Source organism: Lolium rigidum, chromosome 6, assembly GCF_022539505.1.
Source record: "Lolium rigidum isolate FL_2022 chromosome 6, APGP_CSIRO_Lrig_0.1, whole genome shotgun sequence".
NCBI classification, from domain to species: domain Eukaryota; kingdom Viridiplantae; phylum Streptophyta; class Magnoliopsida; order Poales; family Poaceae; genus Lolium; species Lolium rigidum.
The window spans coordinates 318,496,337-318,513,804 of NC_061513.1; the positions used below are offsets into that span (position 1 = coordinate 318,496,337).

General features: G+C 46.6%; 1 protein-coding gene and 1 long non-coding RNA gene across 2 annotated transcripts; both read right to left on the reverse strand.

Annotated features, from left to right (window-relative positions):
• Window positions 1-5,605: 5,605 nt before the first annotated feature.
• On the reverse strand, window positions 5,606-6,652 carry LOC124667967 (fasciclin-like arabinogalactan protein 11). Its single transcript, XM_047205184.1, has one exon. It carries the CDS (start codon window positions 6,626-6,628, stop codon window positions 5,819-5,821), a length of 810 nt encoding a protein of 269 aa, XP_047061140.1. The 5' UTR covers window positions 6,629-6,652; the 3' UTR covers window positions 5,606-5,818.
• Window positions 6,653-9,721: 3,069 nt separating this feature from the next.
• Window positions 9,722-16,604, reverse strand: LOC124666280. The gene is made up of 3 exons (XR_006990848.1): window positions 16,346-16,604; window positions 10,201-11,606; window positions 9,722-10,106 (listed from the first exon to the last, which is right to left on the reverse strand). It is a non-coding gene; the product is annotated as an uncharacterized LOC124666280 (long non-coding RNA).
• Between the last annotated feature and the right edge of the window lie 864 nt (window positions 16,605-17,468).

Here is a 17,468-nt window from a genome sequence, read left to right on the forward strand (position 1 = left end):
GAGGAAGAGGTTGGGCCGTTAACGCAAATCGCAATGGGATGAGCGGAATTACCTGCGAATAGAGGTGGAAATTATTTACGCGAGGCAAATATTTGCAATAGTTCCTGGTTCCGATGGTGTCCGTTAAGGGGCTCAAAATCTCGAACCGATTTTTTTTTGTCTTGCTACTCACAGTAAGTAGAAACATTCTTCTTGAAATTAGTAATTACCCTTTTATGATTCTTTTTATGATGCTACCTCTTTAGATGCAATAAACATAATTGATGGGAGAGCCTATACAAAACCATAAAAGCTGAAAAAATAGTGCGAAATTGTACTAAATTGTCATATCTTACTGCAACACCTCGATGGAATGGTGTGTCTACAGTTATACTAAAGCAGCTAAATTCCAAGATAATTCTTAATACTAAAATAAACTAAAACTTATAGGTTAGATTCTGCATTTGCGCGATAGCACAACGGGTCATCTAGTATAGGAAATCTGACCGACGTGGAAGAGAGAGAGAGAGATGAGAGAGAAGACGCCCCGTCCGTATAATTACAGTCAATCTACTCCGCAGAAATTGCTGCCTTTAGACAACCTTTTCCCCGTTGTACGAAGGACGTCGCGTATCGTGGCTGAGATAATCTCGTTTCTTCCAAGGTAGTCGAGAGAGATCAAATCTTCAACCTTTACTGAAGGCTTATTTTACAGTACCTTTTACCACTCCTAATTAGTGAGAGGTATGATTTGAAGCAACGATCAGGATTAAGCGAGACAGATTAGGCCCGGCAGCCCAGCAAGGCGTAGATAATGGGGAAAAAAATCAAACTAGTAGTATTCGGCCCAGCCACGCATTGGTTGCCCAAGGCCGCGACGCCACCAGCGAGCGAAGCCGCCGCCGCATCGACACACGCCGTCAGCAGCTCTGCCCCGTCCAACGTCGCCAGCGACCGACGCCTCCACCAGCTCAGCCCCGTCCTACATAGCCGGCGACCGAGGCCGCCGCAACATTGAACGACGCGGCCGACACATCGAGCGACGCCGTCAACAATCTCGCCAGATACGTAGACCCGAAAGGATCCTGGGAGAATGTATACTAACCCGATGCTAACTCCATGGGATTCTGATTCGCGGTGTGTGTTCTTGCGTTCCGATTTGCAGTAACAGTAGCTGGACGCAAACGCGTTCCTCTTGCAATGTGATAGGTAAGTCCAACCGAAATGTGTCTTGGGCTGGGAACATTATTTGGGTCAGGCCCGGTTATGGCCTTTTTCTATTTCGTTGTGAAATTTGGCAAAGGTAGGTAACATAGGCCAGTCCTATACACCGACCAGGTCGGTGCCGATGCGGGTTGCCGCACACCCCTGATCGGGTATTGGGCCTGGCCCATTTAACTTTTTCGCTTTCGTTTTCTCTTTTTTTTTCCTTTTTTCTTTTTCCGTTTTCTGTTTTATTTTCTTTTTCTTTCTGTTTATTTTTTCTTTTGTTCAAATTAGAAAAGTTTTTATTCGAAAAACGTCAAATTTGAGAATTACGAAAATTCGAAAACTGTTCAAATATGAAAACTGTTTAAATTCAAAATTTGTTCAAATATGAAAATCGTTCATATTCAAAATTTGTTCAAATTTGAATTTTGTTCAAATTTGAAAATTGTTCTAATATGAAAATCGTTCAAATTCGAAAATTGTTCAAATATAAATTTTGTTCAAATTTAGAAATGTTCAAATTCGGAAATTGTTCATAGAAAAAAATACATTTTTTGTTCAAATTAAAAAATGTTCAAATCTGAAAATGTTCAGATTTTTTAAAAAGTGATTTATTTTTAATTTGATTTTTTTAAAATTTTTACAAATGTTCAGATTTTTAAAAAAGATTCTTTTAAAAAAAGAAAACAAACAACGAAAAAAAAAGAAACGAAAAAGAAAAAACCAGCTTACCTGATGTTGGGCTGCGGCCCAGTTTAGTAATCCGGGCGCGGGGTGTGCGGCAACCGGCTTCCGCGCCGACCAGCTCGGCATACAGCAGCACCCGGTAACATACCTCTCACGTTTTGGAGAGTGGTATGAAGTTTTTTGGGCCTTCGGATGGACGAAAATGGAGGGTTGTTATTTATTTGAGGGTACCATAAAAGAACTCTTACTGAATCTCCTTAGAGCATCTCCAGCCGTGTCCCCCAAAGCGTCCCCCAAACCGCGCCGGATCGAGCGTTTGGGGGACGTGTTTTGTTCGTGCCGCCTTTGGGGAACGTCGCTCCCCAGCCGCGTCCCCCAAACGCCGCCCCCAATCAGAAATTCAAATAGATGCATTCAAAAGAGATCGTTCCCGCCGATTCGTCGCGATTAGAGTAGCGACGATCGATCAAAGTACTGGGCGCGCGATCATATTACGTGATCGACGCCTGCGTCTTCTCAGACGACGCAGCGTCGGCCAAGGCGGCCTTGGCAGCCTTGTTGCCAGTAGGACGCCCTGTCGAAGTTGCCAGCGGCGCGTCCAGATCAATGGCGTCCTTCCCCTTGGACAACGACAGGCGCGTCAACCGCCATTTCTCATTCACTTTGAGCTTGCTATAGCAATGCATCAGCGCGAACGGCTTATGCCCATCTGAGTTCCTCGCGTAAACCTCCATGGCCCTATCAAACTAACCAAAGGAAGCAGAGTCATTTCATCGAACACAATGTAGGCGCTACGGATTATGGAAGAAAGAGTCGTACCGGTTAGGCGACGTCGGCGCGCTCGTCGCCTCTGGTCTCTAAGTCCCGATGGTACCCATGGAAGGAGTTCACCGACGCCCGGATGATGGCCCATCGCGTCGACATTGCCTTCTGGCTCCTCTTCATTGGCACTTTCTTGTACTCACTGTTGATGAGCTTGCGCTCCTCGAACTCGGCCTTGATCCTCGCCCAATACTTCCCGCCTTTTTGGTTGGCGCCGATGATGGAGTCATGGCTCACCGTCGCCCACGACTCGCACAGACAAAGATCTTCCAGAGGCGTCCACTTCGGGCCTCGTGTGCCCGACGCCTTCTTCTTCTTCTTCGTCCTCACGCCGTCCGCGTCTACCTCCACGAGATCATCGTCACCGGCACCCTCGTCGTCCTCTTCCTCGCCGCCCTCTTCGTCCTCATCGTCGTCCTCCTCGTCGTCCTCCACCCCGTCCTCTTCCTCGTCGTCCTCCTCCTCAACCCCGCCGTCCTCCTCAGCACCGGCGCCGTCGTATTCGAGCGGACCCCTGCGGCCGGTGAAAGGGCCGCCGTCCGGACCGGGTCCTGGCTCGCGCTGCTCGTACACCGGGGAGTAGAGGTTGTTGGGGTTGAAGCCGCCGTGCGGCAGCGCATCCTGGTAGTGCGGCGACAAGTTAGGCGTCACGCACCCGGGAGTGCCGGAGGGGCCGTCGTTGTAGAAGGCGGATGACGACGGAGAGAAGACTCCCGGAACGTACACCGGCACATTCGTACTATATGGGCTCGCGTTGGTGGCGGCGATACACCCGGCCAGTATGTGCTAGTGCTGGCGCGCCGCCAGAGCCTTCTTCTCTAGCTCCACCGCCCTCCGTCCTTTCCGCTCCGCCGTCGATAGCTTCCGGCGCAGGCAATCTTGCTGCCATTGATCGTCGGTCCATCCTTCAGGCTTCTTCTTCAAAGCCGGCGCCTTCCGCGGCCTCGCGAACGGCGCTGTCGCCCCTTTCGTCCCATTGCCCGGCGGCTTCTTGGCCGCTTTCTTCGCCATCTTTTTGGGGGCTATCGGCGGCGCCATGTGGAGAGGGTAGCGCCGGCGGGTGGACGGCGGGATAGGAGAAATGAATTGGCGACGGGATATGTTTTGGGAGGCCTGAAATGCGCGGCGGTATAGGCGCGATTTGGTGGGAGCGACGCGATTTGGCGGGAGTGTGAGACGAATTTTCCCTGTGCCACTGACGGGTCGACCCCGCCACTCCCCGTCTCGCTTTTCGTTGTGTCCGGCGTCCCCGGTGCGTCCCCTGTGGGACGGGGACGGGCTCGGGGCGCCGGACACCGTATGGGGGCGCGCCGGACAAAAATGGGCTTTGGGGGACGCGGCTGAAACGCATTTTCTGTCCGGCGCGCCCCAAATCCCTTTGGGGGACGCGACTGGAGATGCTCTTATATCACGGTTCTTACCGATGGCCAATCAGATGGGTTGTTGTAATAGAACTTCATGTCATATATAGACAATAGTATAGACAATGTCTACAATGATCTGTCTGTAAGCTATCTATTTTTAGCCATAATCATGTGTGAGTATAAGTTATAGACACCCTTCACACAACAACAAAAATGATGTCTATAAGCCGTCTGTGAGAAGCCTACATACCGTCTATAACTTCACATACAGCCTCCGTCCCTCTCTCTTATCATTCTCTTTCCCCCACATCACCAAAATCACCTATAACAACCCCTTGCAGATAGCTCATTACCATTGTACATGTCCTTAGGCTAACAAGCTGTTAGCTTTGCCATTAAGCTAACTACCTTGCAATTAAACGTCAATCAGCTCTGCTCGTATAACAAACGCTGCCTTGTAAACCAGACACAATGAGGCGGCTTGCTGACCTTAATATATATGTTATGATTCAAAAAAAAATGCTGCCTTGTAAACCGCAATTGATGTGGGGCTATATATATCCCAACAGTCAATCAATAGAATCACTCTTTCCACAGATATAGGTATACGGACACAAAAAAAATCCAATTTTTTTTAATATTTACTTTTATGTAAAGAAAGCATGTGTACATGGGATTAAAAGTGTCGCAAGTGTTGCAAGCGGATCACTACTGATTTTTTTTCCAGTTGTAAATGAGTCGCAACTGAAACTTCTCCAGTTACAAGTAAGTCACAAACGAGTTTTTTTCCAGGTGCACGTGAATTGCCGCAACTGTAAAATAATGTTCATGACCATTGGATTTTATGTCGTGATCTGTGATCATGGGAGTTTCAAGTGGATTGTAACTGAGATTTGGTTGAGTCATTTGGCCGAAGCTTCAACATCTCTCATAATGTGTTAAGCTAACTCTCCGTTGACCCTTGGTTTCATCAATTCGTGTAGTTCTACATAATGTGCAAGTTCGGGTATATCTCAAAGTCATGTCAATGCATGGCTAATTCTCCAGGTTTCATCAAAGTTGTACGTAAGTTTGGTTTGCAAGTTTGGGTTTCATTATTAAGGGTCATGAGTTCCATGTTTCAAATGAAAAAAAAGGAGTGATGTTTTGGCACATGGGAGTTTGAAATGCATGTTAGACATATTTTGAAATGTTAAAAAATTTGAAACAAAAATTTTGCACGTACATCTTCATGTGCTACTCGCTCACAAATTCGTTTCATGAAAAATTGACTTGTCGTGTGACGTGTGGAAAAAGACAAAATTCAGTGCTAAAACAAAGACTTGTCACAAATAATTTTTTTATCTTTTTCATGTAGACTACAAATTTTTTTTTTCATGAAACTTAACGAACACACATATATTATGGACATATACATGTAAGTTTTTTTGTCAAAAAAAATTAACACTTGGAAATATATTTTTATGTTAGAGAGATCATACGCAAAAGGGAGCCAAATTGAGTTTCTAGAAAATGAATATGTACTTTGCCACATGAAAGCTATAGAAAAATGAAACTTACTCAATATATTACATAAAAAATTGACAGTAATAACGGATTCACTTTGCATGCCCCTGGCAATAATAGAGTACGGTGATATTAATGATGTGGAATAAGCAAAAAAAGAAAAAAAAAAGCCAACAACTTCAAAATGTGCCCAAAAAATATCGATGTGGATCGAGACGTCACGTACGACTACCATTTCACATCTGGCGCCATCACAGACCCCACCAGACCCACGCCAACGCAAGAACGTGCGCCACCGCGACGCCACCCCCGGTGACCACCCTCACCGGCGCGGGCGACACGTCCGTGGACGCCTCCGCCTCGGGTGCGTCCGCCACCGACGACGCCGGCGTCTTCCCCTTGGTCTTCGTGGGTGCGAGCGGCGCCGGGGCCGGCGCGGGCGTCCCGGCGATGGCCATGGGCAGCAGCACCTTGCTTACCTGGTACACCACCAGCTGGTCGCCGGTGTACAGCGTGTTGTCGACGGTGGCGTTGACGACACCGGTGGAGATGTTGACCTGCTGCCCTCCCGTGGAGGTGACGTTGAGCGGGTACTCTCCCGGCGAGCTGCTCCCGGCCTGCGTCCGCAGCGGGTTGCTCACCGTGTCGAACTGCGACATGGGGATGGCGGTGGAGAGAACGTGGTACTGGACCAGCGCGTTCTTCTGGCTGTCCGAGAGCGAGTTGAGCGTGCCGGAGGCGAGCGAGGTGAAGGCGTTGTCCGTGGGCGCGAACACCGTGAGGCCGTTCCCGGAGCTACTGTTGAGCTGGCTGTCGATCTGCGTCGCCACGCCCGTCGACCGCAGCAGCCGGATGAACGTGTTGAACTGCCCAGCCTTGGCCAGCACCCCCGTGATGTTCGTCGTCCCGGCCGCCGGTGCCGGGGCCGCTGGGGTCGGCGTTGTTGGCGCCGCCGGGGTCGGTGTCGTCGGGGCGGCGGGCGCCACCGCAGCAGGGCCCTGCGCCGACGCCGTGATCGCCACGGATAGAATGAGCAGAACAAGTCTCTGCATGGCTTGCATGGTGTTAGTTACAGTTAAACGTGGATGACGGGGCCAGGAGTGCAGCTCTCAGGGCGATTGAGTGATCTGAGAGACGGCGTGCATGGCTTATAACAAGCTGGTCTAGTTGGGAAGGACGAGAAAGAGTGAGGTATAAGCTAGGTGGGTGTAGGGTTTGTGGGGGTAAGTGTCGTCGCAGTTACAGGGCACCAAACCCTGATGAGGTGTGAGTTGCCATGGTGGAACAGGCTAACTACCTGATAGCTAGCAGCTCCCGGCCCGGCTTGCTTCAAGGAGCAGCAAGCAAGAGTATCAAGATCTGGTTTTCCTATACTTTTGACAATTTGAGCTGCGGTGATGGTGATCTTGGGCTGGATATATAGTCTAGACAATATTTTTAATGCAGGTTTATTAATTTTGACAGCGGGAGGGGCTAGGTTTGTTCTTTCAGTAGGACCTTGTGCCATTAATATAGTTTGTTGAGGAGGTCATCCAAAATGGTCACACAAATAATGCAAAAGCTTGAATGTTCAATGTTGGATCGTAGCCCAGAAGGTGATATTGTTAAGAGTGGGTAATACATTATCACTTAACTAACAACAAGAGCCATTCAACCTTAAATAGTTGTTTGACCAAGCTTTTGCTCAAGGAAAGGACAAGATAGATGCAAATTTGACAATTTTATATTTTTCAATTCAGCACCTTTGCTTGTGAGAATGTGAAGTGTCATGTATTTTTTTTTTCGAACAACTGGCAGAATCCATGCCTTTTCATTAAGTAAAATTAAGCAAAAAATCGATACACCTGCGATGCACACAATCTAGCCCTGAGGTTGCACACCGGTCGAGCTGACGACTCTATCAACCAAGCAACCAAATATGATATCCTACAACAGCACAACGGTTTCCGGGGGCCGTCAGTCCGGCTTACTGAAGCCTTTGCAACGCACACTCACCGACCCCATGACCTCGCAACAACCGATCCAAATAACCCTACCACCCAAGCAACCCAATCCGACGCCATACAACACAATGACAATTTATGCAGCCACTGCTAAAGCAAGCATCCTAGGAAACGGTATTTTGACAATGGGCTCAACCCCACACTTCTTGAATAGGGTAGTTGATCGCTAAAAGTGATCATATAATTTATTATCGACAAGGAATGGTATGAAATTGGGAAGGGGAATGGATTACTGTTTTTTTCCTAGCCTTAGGGTGAAGGTCTAAGATCGAGATCAATGGTCTAGTTCTTTGAGCATACATAGGTAGGATGGAACTCCTATACCTTCATTCCAAAATACATTGCACGAACCTCCACCCTCAGCCCCGCCTTTATTTCCTCCCTCGTAAAATCTCAATTTTCAATGTCCTCGGTTGGCAAAACAAAACTATGTGCAAATTTAATTCAAAAACTCGAAGAGCTCTCCAGTGGAGCAAGGGTAGGCACACATGGTTGTGAACCTACCCACCTTGGTTCGAGAACTCATCTCGCTTAAATGGAAAGTCACATGAAACTTCTTACCCCTTAGTCTAGAAAAAAGTCTTAGAAAATTGCACGTCTAGTCTCTAGATCTCACAATTCTCAACTTGGTCTCCTAAAAATTATAAATATTTCGGTTTGTATTACAAAATACGGGGTTGCTAGTTCACGGTCGATCTAGTTATTAACTTAGAGCTCGGTCAACTCGAGAGGCACTGAATTTTCCTTGTGATTCACAAACCCAAGAAATTCAAATAAGGTTGCACATGTAGCAACATCAAAATATTGCACATAAACTGCACATGAAATAGGATGATGACATCTAACTAGAATTAACTTATTTTTGGTCCACCAAAAATTAGTTGCGTCCTAGAAAGTAACATATGGTGTGTATGTTCTCTAGCGCCTCCCGGCTTCCTGGGAAGACAAGAAAAGGCATGTTCACGCTTTTTACAGTAGAGGAAATTAACCAAGGAAACGAATATATACAGCTGGTGCATATCTTTCAGACACAGGAATAGCTGGTGATGGTTCTGGAGAGTAAGGTGATCTGCTTCTTTCCAGTCGAGAACAAACTACACGGCCAACTGATGGACAGCGACGAAGGATCCATATATCATGCAGACAGGAGGGGAGGATCGGTATACGTATGCTTTTCCCTGCCGCCGATGTAAACGTTAGATCCAATTCAACCGCGCACATCTCTTTCAGGCCGGTGGCGCATCCACCTACATGCAATCGTCAAGCAAGTAGTAGAGCTCTTTGGAATCATGGTTGCAATCCAGCTAAATACCCTGCTGTCTTAACCTGCGGCGGCGCGGCAGGCCAGCCCAGGGTGTTTGTTGCGCGGGCGACAGGGGACAGCTCCAGGAGGAGCTGCTGTTTGCCGTTGCAGGCCACGATGCCGCCAATCTTGCTGTGGACAGGCTCCAGGGTCATATCCAAGATGAGAGCGCAGCCCAAGAAAGGCTCACACCAGGGGCCTGCGGCGTGATCGCGTACAGCGGCAGGCTTGTAGTTGGAGACACCAACTAGTTCTCAAAAAAAAAAAAAAAGTTGGAGACACCAACTACTACGTGCTATCGGCCGAACACTAAGAGCAACTCCCAAACGGCTCTGGGGAGCAAATGCTTATTTTGCTTCTAGTAGATCTCCTTAAAGTTTGTTTTTGGGACTGTCTAATTGTCATCTAGCTGAAATTGCAATTGGCCGTAAGTCACATTTCCCCCTTAGTAATATTTATTCCTGCATTCCTCTGTCCGCTTCAGTATTCATTTCGATCAGCTGAGAAATAACTGTTCAATATTTTCGCCTGGTTTTTATCCGGTTTTTTGAATCGTGACTGGCCTAGCTCCCGAACTCATCACCGTACGCAGCGCCCCTTAAAAAAGCAAAACATGGGCTAATTTACACACTATAGCCACATCTGGGTATTTCTGGGCCTTACATAAAGAAAAAAAAACAGGGCCTTGTACTTCTTGACCCGTTCTATCAACTACACACAAGTCTGCAATCCCTGTTCTTCCTCCTCACACCAGCTAACACACCGGCTCAGCACAACAAGAACAACCAAAGGATCAAAGAAAAAGAGCGAGAGGGACGAACACAGAGAGAGATTAATGACTGATGGAATGAGAAAAATAGAGCAATTTTTTCCACTAAAGGCAATACAAGATCATCCCACACAAAGAAAAAATATACAGAGATTAATAAATGATAAAGGACAACACTAGAAAAACATTCACTGACTGATATAAGCAAATTGGTAAGGCCACGGTCTAATTCTCAAAAAACAATATGGAAACAAGCATAAGTCTCATAACTAAACAAATTCACATCACACAATACTACTTCACACGAATTTCAGGATCACCAAGGAAATAACAACAGAATAATTGGGAGATTCAAGTCGTTCTGTTCTTGGGGAGGAGCAGCAGCGGGTGGTCTTGAGAAGAAAGTCGCCGCCGTTGAACCATCGATGAAGATGAGCAGCACATCGATGACTGCTGGGATGGAGCTGCACGGATACATGTTACTCATTAGAATACAAAAGTAGGTCTAGGTAGAGAATGATACTTTGAGTAAAAAAAGGAACCAAATAAGCAACATACTAGCGCGATACACCCGCTGCTCCACTCAACTTGCTCCACCCTAGCATAACCACCGGCTAAACTAAAAATAAAACAAGAAGACTGGAGAATAAAGATTAAGACTGAAGAATGATAAAACTGATGATTAAAACTGAACTAAGACTAGATAAATTGTTGCTTGGACTGAACCAAAGAATAACTAAAATCAATACTGAAGAAAGACAGTGAACCAAAGAACTAAAATCAGGACTGAAGAAAGAAGTACCAAGGAATAGATAAAATGTCGCTTACAGACTGAACCAAAGAACTAAAATCAAGACTGAAGAAACACACTGAAATACTAAAACCACGAAAATAATTAAGAATGAGAGAAACTGAGATAAATGAAGAAAGAGGCACATTGAAGTACTAATACAACGAGTGAGATAAAAACTTAGAAATAGAAAGAGACATAGAGAATGAAGTACTAATACCGAAGAAAGAGACAAACAAACAAGACAAAGAGTTAAAGAATAACTGAGAAAAATAAAAATAAACTGAAATGACTCGCAAATGAAGCTACACAACGAGATACTGAAGGCTGAAGAATAACTGAGAAAATAAACTGAAGAAAATACAGAAATACTGAAGAAAGAGTAAAATAAGTACCAATAACAAGAAAGAGTGGCAATTACTGAAGAAATAGAGAAATAAGAACTGATAACAAGTGATAGAGGCAAAGAATGATAAGACTAAAATAATGATGAAATAATGATGAAATAATGAAGAGAAACTGAAGAAATTAATAACAAATATTAAGACTGAAGAAAGAGTGACAGAGAATCTCGAGAAAGAGTGACAAAGAATGAACTACTCAAGAAAGAGCGACCGAGTAATGATAAGATTTAGGACATAGAGAAACTAAAAAAATTAAGATAAACTGTAGAAATTAAGAATAAATACTGAGAATTTGAGCTAAAATAAACACTGAAGAAATTAAAATGAGTAAATAAGACAAAGAAAAAGGAAGAGATAAAATTAGGACTGAACATAGATAAGGAATGAAGATATGTAAGCAGAATGAGGTGTGCGAACTAAATAATGAGGACTGGTAACACATTAGCATAGAAACTAAGAGACCAAGAGCCAATGAGCATTGATCACTATCACTGAATAATGAAGAAAGAGAAGGAATGATCAAATGAAAAGACTGAGAAATGAACATTGTACATTGAGGAGGACAGAGAGAAAATAAGAAACTGAGAGACACTTAACCTTTTAAAAGAAAAATAATCAAAGGATCATATAATTAGCTTCAGGTTGTAGAAGTTTGAAAAGTAATCTAGATGGATATAAAACTGCAGGGTTGATTGTCTGTCAAGTAGTCTGCGGTGATCCAAGAAGGCTTCGTCAATAGAAGGAATCTCTCCATTTATTTTAGGAATATGCTGCATAAGCAAAATGAGTAACAAAAATTAAGGACATAAGCATGGGCTGCTAAACAAAAGACTAACGAAAACTAGATTGATTGAAAAGTAAAGCAAATTAAGACTGATAAAAGTGTGTACTAATAACTACCCATGAGCATGTAGACATCTAATTTACATGACCATCATGCTTGCAGTGAAACAGATAAAAAAAGAGAGAGAATAAAAGACAAAACAATGAGAACTGAAATGGGAATGCCTATGCCATTGCAGAATTTCCTTGTAATCTAGCCCATTCTTTTGTAGGGAGTGATATTACTGGTACTGTTAGAACTGGCCCGACACGCAGTGTACTTCCGGCGTGTGCGACGACGAACGACGATATCGGCGAGACGTACCCGTACTAGACTTAAGCCGATACTTTTGGCTGGAAGCCTCCCGTACGAGCAAACACAAGACTTTGATGACTACAAGCTAGCGATCCTTTGGCTAGCTAGCAATCAAGACACATCACACGCGAAAACAGATTGTATTGCCGAAGGTGCATATCGCACCTCTCTTTCTTTACTTTATTGCTTCTATCTCACGGTAGATTACAGGGTAGGATTACACGCATATATATATGCATCATAGCTAGATTTTCCCTACCGACTCGAGCTACTACTCGTGAGCTGATCGGACTCGTATACGATTCGTATACGAACTATACGCGCAAAGCCGTGCCGGCATCCAACGACGTGCTTAATGCTAACAATCACCCCCTAAGCACCACGTGCGCTTTTCTTCGACCTGGGTCCCAAATACGCCAGTTACTTCGCGTAGGTGTTACCCTCGGTATTGCTTTCACTGTTTTGCCCATCATCATCGACATTGCTTTCGCCGCTCTTTGTGTCTTCCATGTCACCGACTTTACCTTCGCCGGCTTCTCCATGGCTTGACGCTTACCATCCTTGTCCGCGTCTTCGGTCTTCACCTGTTCATCGGTGCTCGTCACCTTGGTTTTTCCTTCTATTCTCCTTTTGCTTACTACCTTGTCGAAGTAATTGTCGAAAGATATAGCAAAAGTAACTAGCTCGTATGATTCTGGCCGCTGCTTTTGGCCTAGGCACCTATATCCAGAGCCAGCCAAACTATGTTGATTAAGCTTCCTAGCTAGCTCCATGTAGCATGAAACTGGCTTGACTCCTTCTAGCGATGCACTAGTTCGACCTCCAGCTTCTGGATTAGTCTCTTCTGGCTCGGTTAGAACAACAACACTGCTGTCCCCATCGTGGCCGCTTTCTGGGCTGCTAAGCCCTTCACTTTCTGGAGCTTCTTTTTGTTCACGGACTGGAGCTGCTGCACTTGGTCCGCCCGCCTGTGGGTTACCTGGTAGCATTGAACCACCAGCACCATCTCCTGCTTCTGTGACGTTTTCTTCACGTGAAGCACTCTCTGCTAGGCATTGTTTTCGCCCAAACTTCTCACGTGGAGCTCCTCCTGACGAGCCACTTCCTTCTGGTTCGCCTACTTCTGGCCATCGTAGCCTGCTTGCTGGGCTGCAGGAGCCCTGCCCGTTTGGTGCTGGGTTGCAAGGTGCGACTACACAACTGCTATCACTGCTACTGTGAGGGGTTGCACGCTTTGCTTCCAAGCCTTCCGCACCTGTTTCTGATTGACCTTCTTCATGATATGCATGCTCACAATCACCGTAAGTAACGTGAAAATTTAGATGTACCGTTTTGTTGGAGCTCCAATTCCATGATTTATCTTCCTCGAAAACTACGTCGCGTGTGACAACCACCTTATTGGTGTAGGGATTGCACACACGGTATGTCTTCGAGCCGTCATAGCCGGTCATGATCATTGGAGTACTCCGGTTCACCAATTTGCTATTATAGCCGGACACCATCTTGACATGCGCCACGCACCCAAAAGTGCGAAGATGATCAACCGAGGGCTTCGATCCGTACCATGCTTCGTACGGCGTTATACCAGCTACACTCCTAGTTGGCGCCCTGTTCAACAAGTAGACAGCCGTATTGACGGCCTCACCCCAAAATTTTCCTGGCAAGCCTTTACTCTTCATCATGCTCCGTGCCATGGCTACCACGGTTTGATGCAGCTCACCCTCCTGATCTATGTGTAAAGCTTTTATCTTCACCTGCGCCTTGAATTCTCCGGCTTCTTTGATCTTCATGAATTCTTGTAGAGCTTGATCCTTACTTTTCAGCAACACAATCCACATGTATTGACTGTAATCATCCACCACAAGCATGAAGTACTTATTGCCGGACGGGGTTGCAGGTGATATTTCGACGCATAGATCACCATGAACAAGTTCCGAAGCCTCTTCACATGGGAACGGGGCACTCCGCTGTTGATCCATGTGGTCCACCATCTCCGGAGCCTGCGCGGGAGGAGCTAACTCCTCCGTGTCCTTCTGCTCGCATACTTCGAGCATCAACATCATTGGTCCATCATCTCCTTGCTGGGCCAGGAGAGCCCTATCCTTCGATGCTTTCTGGCAATCAGCCTTGAAGTGACCGAGCTTCCCGCAGTTATGACACCTTACTTTCTTTATGTCAAACTTTCTCCGCGGTGGAGCTTTGTCATCTTCCTCCTGCTCGGCGATGTACTTTTTCGCCGGGCGCTGCTTCTCCTTCCCGTTGCTACGGCTCATGGACCCTCCTTGCTTTTCTTTCAAAAGAGTCATCCACTGCTGCTTCGTAAGCATCAAGTGCTCACTCTGGTCCGGGTCATCGAAGCTAAGCCGGATTCTCTCGTCGTGGGCCTTGAATCTTCCAACGAGATCATCAACCGTCAGTGTATTTAGGTCGATACACGGTTCGATCGAGGTAACGATCTGCATGTAGCGCCCTGGTGCGGCACGCAAGAACCTTCTGACGTTCTTGACCTCATCCAACCTCTCGCCATAACCCCTGATTGCGTTGATGAGGGTGACGAAACGGGCGGCAAACTGATCAACCGTCTCGCTTTCCTCCATCTTCAGATCTTCATAACTTTTCGTCAAAGTTTGAAGATGCGCTTCCCTCACGCGGGCATGACCTTGGTGCAAGGTCTTGATCGTCTCCCACGCATCCTTCGCCGACTTCTTTCCGACGAGGTGCTGCATCACGTCCTTCGGCACGACGGAATAGATCGCCGTTAGTGCTTTGCGATCCTTCGTGTACTTCGCGCCTCCCTTGACGTAGTCATCGCCGCCGGGATCAACGGCCTCCCAGATCTCCGCAGCTTCCATGGCCACCTCCATGTTGAGGGCCCAAAGCCCGTAGTCCTTGCGATCGAGGCGCGGATACAAAGCCGGCCCCACCGTCTCCACCACCGGTGATGATGTCTCGCCAACCTTGACCATCGCCATGATCTCCTTGTACTTTCAGCGGATCACAGACGATGAACTCGGCCTCTGATACCAATTGTTAGAACTGGCCCGACACGCAGTGTACTTCCGGCGTGTGCGACGACGAACGACGATATCGGCGAGACGTACCCGTACTAGACTTAAGCCGATACTTTTGGCTGGAAGCCTCCCGTACGAGCAAACACAAGACTTTGATGACTACAAGCTAGCGATCCTTTGGCTAGCTAGCAATCAAGACACATCACACGCGAAAACAGATTGTATTGCCGAAGGTGCATATCGCACCACTCTTTCTTTACTTTATTGCTTCTATCCCACGGTAGATTACAGGGTAGGATTACACGCATATATATATGCATCATAGCTAGATTTTCCCTACCGACTCGAGCTACTACTCGTGAGCTGATCGGACTCGTATACGATTCGTATACGAACTATACGCGCAAAGCCGTGCCGGCATCCAACGACGTGCTTAATGCTAACAGGTACCTGGCCCCGTTCTCTCTTGTTCAAAAGATAAAAAAAAACACCGGTAAACTGAGATGCGTAAAAGGTCAGGCTATTCAAAACCAGTCTAAACTCAAACCACCCCCTTCGATCAAGCTGGCAGTTAAAAAAATTCTACTAGCCTGGTTGCAATACTGAATAAACTACGACCAAGGATAACCAAGGAAAGAATGACAACTTATGACTGAATAAAGCATACATGAGCGAATTTAGAGATAGCTTCTGGAACCAACCTTGAATTGGCTTGCTCCCCTAAATTGATTCGATCCAATGCATGACTTGTTCTGAAGTATGAACAAACACATGCAGCAGTTGACTCGGTACTGCCAGTACTGACAAGACTAGCAAGATCCCCGCAAAAAAAAAACTAGGCAGATCGATTCTGGTGGTTTGGTGTTTACAAGGGAAATTCAATAAAAACAATACATACTCATTCAGCTAATCAAGCAACACATTCTCTGTCTATCACGAATAATCAAACTGAAATGGATGAATGCCTCCTTGATCTATGTATATCCTAGATTAACTTGTAAATGTCATTAACCTGCTACTAACCTGCTTTGCCCTTAACTGAAGAGGATAGATGCGGATTTGCGTTCGTATAAGAAATACAAACATTGCCAATGAAAAGAAAAGGAGGACCAGCATAGGGATGATGGGGGCTCTGACTCCACCATCAAATTCGTTGAGCTACATGAGAGGCTCCGATAGAACGCACTGAATCAAAAAGGTTGCCTATCACAAGGGAAAATACATGTATATATATATTCGCGTTCCCCATCCTAAACCTAAGAACAACAAGTACACTAGATTCGGCTACCATACGATGCGCAGGCACACAAAGCGGCTAAAACAAAAGTACAAATTGGAGCATCGAAGAAGAAATACCCACCCTGCCAGCTCGCTGGAAGCTTCCGCATGGAGGAACCCAGCTCCATGACCTCCACGTAAAGCCATGCCTCTCGCACCCAGATAGCGACAAAAAGCACGAGGAGGAGGACGAATGGAACCTTCCCGGCTCCTCGCTCCACTGGCCTTCACCGATTCAACCCCCGTCGCCGGAGAACCCAGGCCCTCCGCTCCGCCGTGGGTGAGCCACCGCCATCCATGATTACCCCTCCACTAATAACACAGAAAAGGAGAACGGAGAAATGAAGATGGCTAGCGTCTAGCGACAAACAAAAAACCAGACTGACTAAAAAACCGGGATCCAATAAAAACCGGCCAAGAGTGGTGCGGGCACGAGCGTGCCAGAAGATTCGCGCTACCGTTCCGAACGAGCGGCCAGCGATCTGACCTGAGGCGAATTGAGATTTCAGCTAGCTGAAAATTAGAAAAGGTGTTTTTTTAATTGGCATAGACCGATTTTGCTGCCGGCGCTCCCAACCCACTTCCAATTCACAGGAGGGCGAGTGGAGGTTCCGACAGGAGGCGAAAATGTCTCGGGCTAGGGTTGTCGGCGAGACAAACTCCAAAAAAGCCCCACGTTGTCTTTTTTGCTTCTCCTTCTCCTCAATTCGCGGCCGGTACCACTCCTCGCCGCCTCGCCGTTCCCACCGCCTGAAAGGCAGCGTCACCGGGCAAACAATTTCCCCCGCATCTCCCCCAACCACCACCTACAGATCCGTCACCCCGTAGCGTCCACAAACAGCTCCGGCTATCGCCCACGCCGTCCTGCCCACGAGGTATTCAGCGCATTGCCCGAATGAATTCAGGCGATGAGAAGATGCCAACATTCCTCGAGGAAGAGGCCAAGGCTGCTGCTACCGCCGACTACGCTAACGACGAGCACAACATCCAAATATACACAATGACGATGAGGAAGAGGCCGGTATGGCTGGATCTCACAATAATATCAACGTGTTACAGTGCTTCCACATGTTTTCCAAGCTAGTTAAATGGCAGTCTCCTCCGGTGAACTATGAGATTAATGGCCATCAATACAACAACGAATACTACTTCGTAGATGGGATCTATCCAAAATGGACAACATTATTGAAGACAATCTCAGGGCC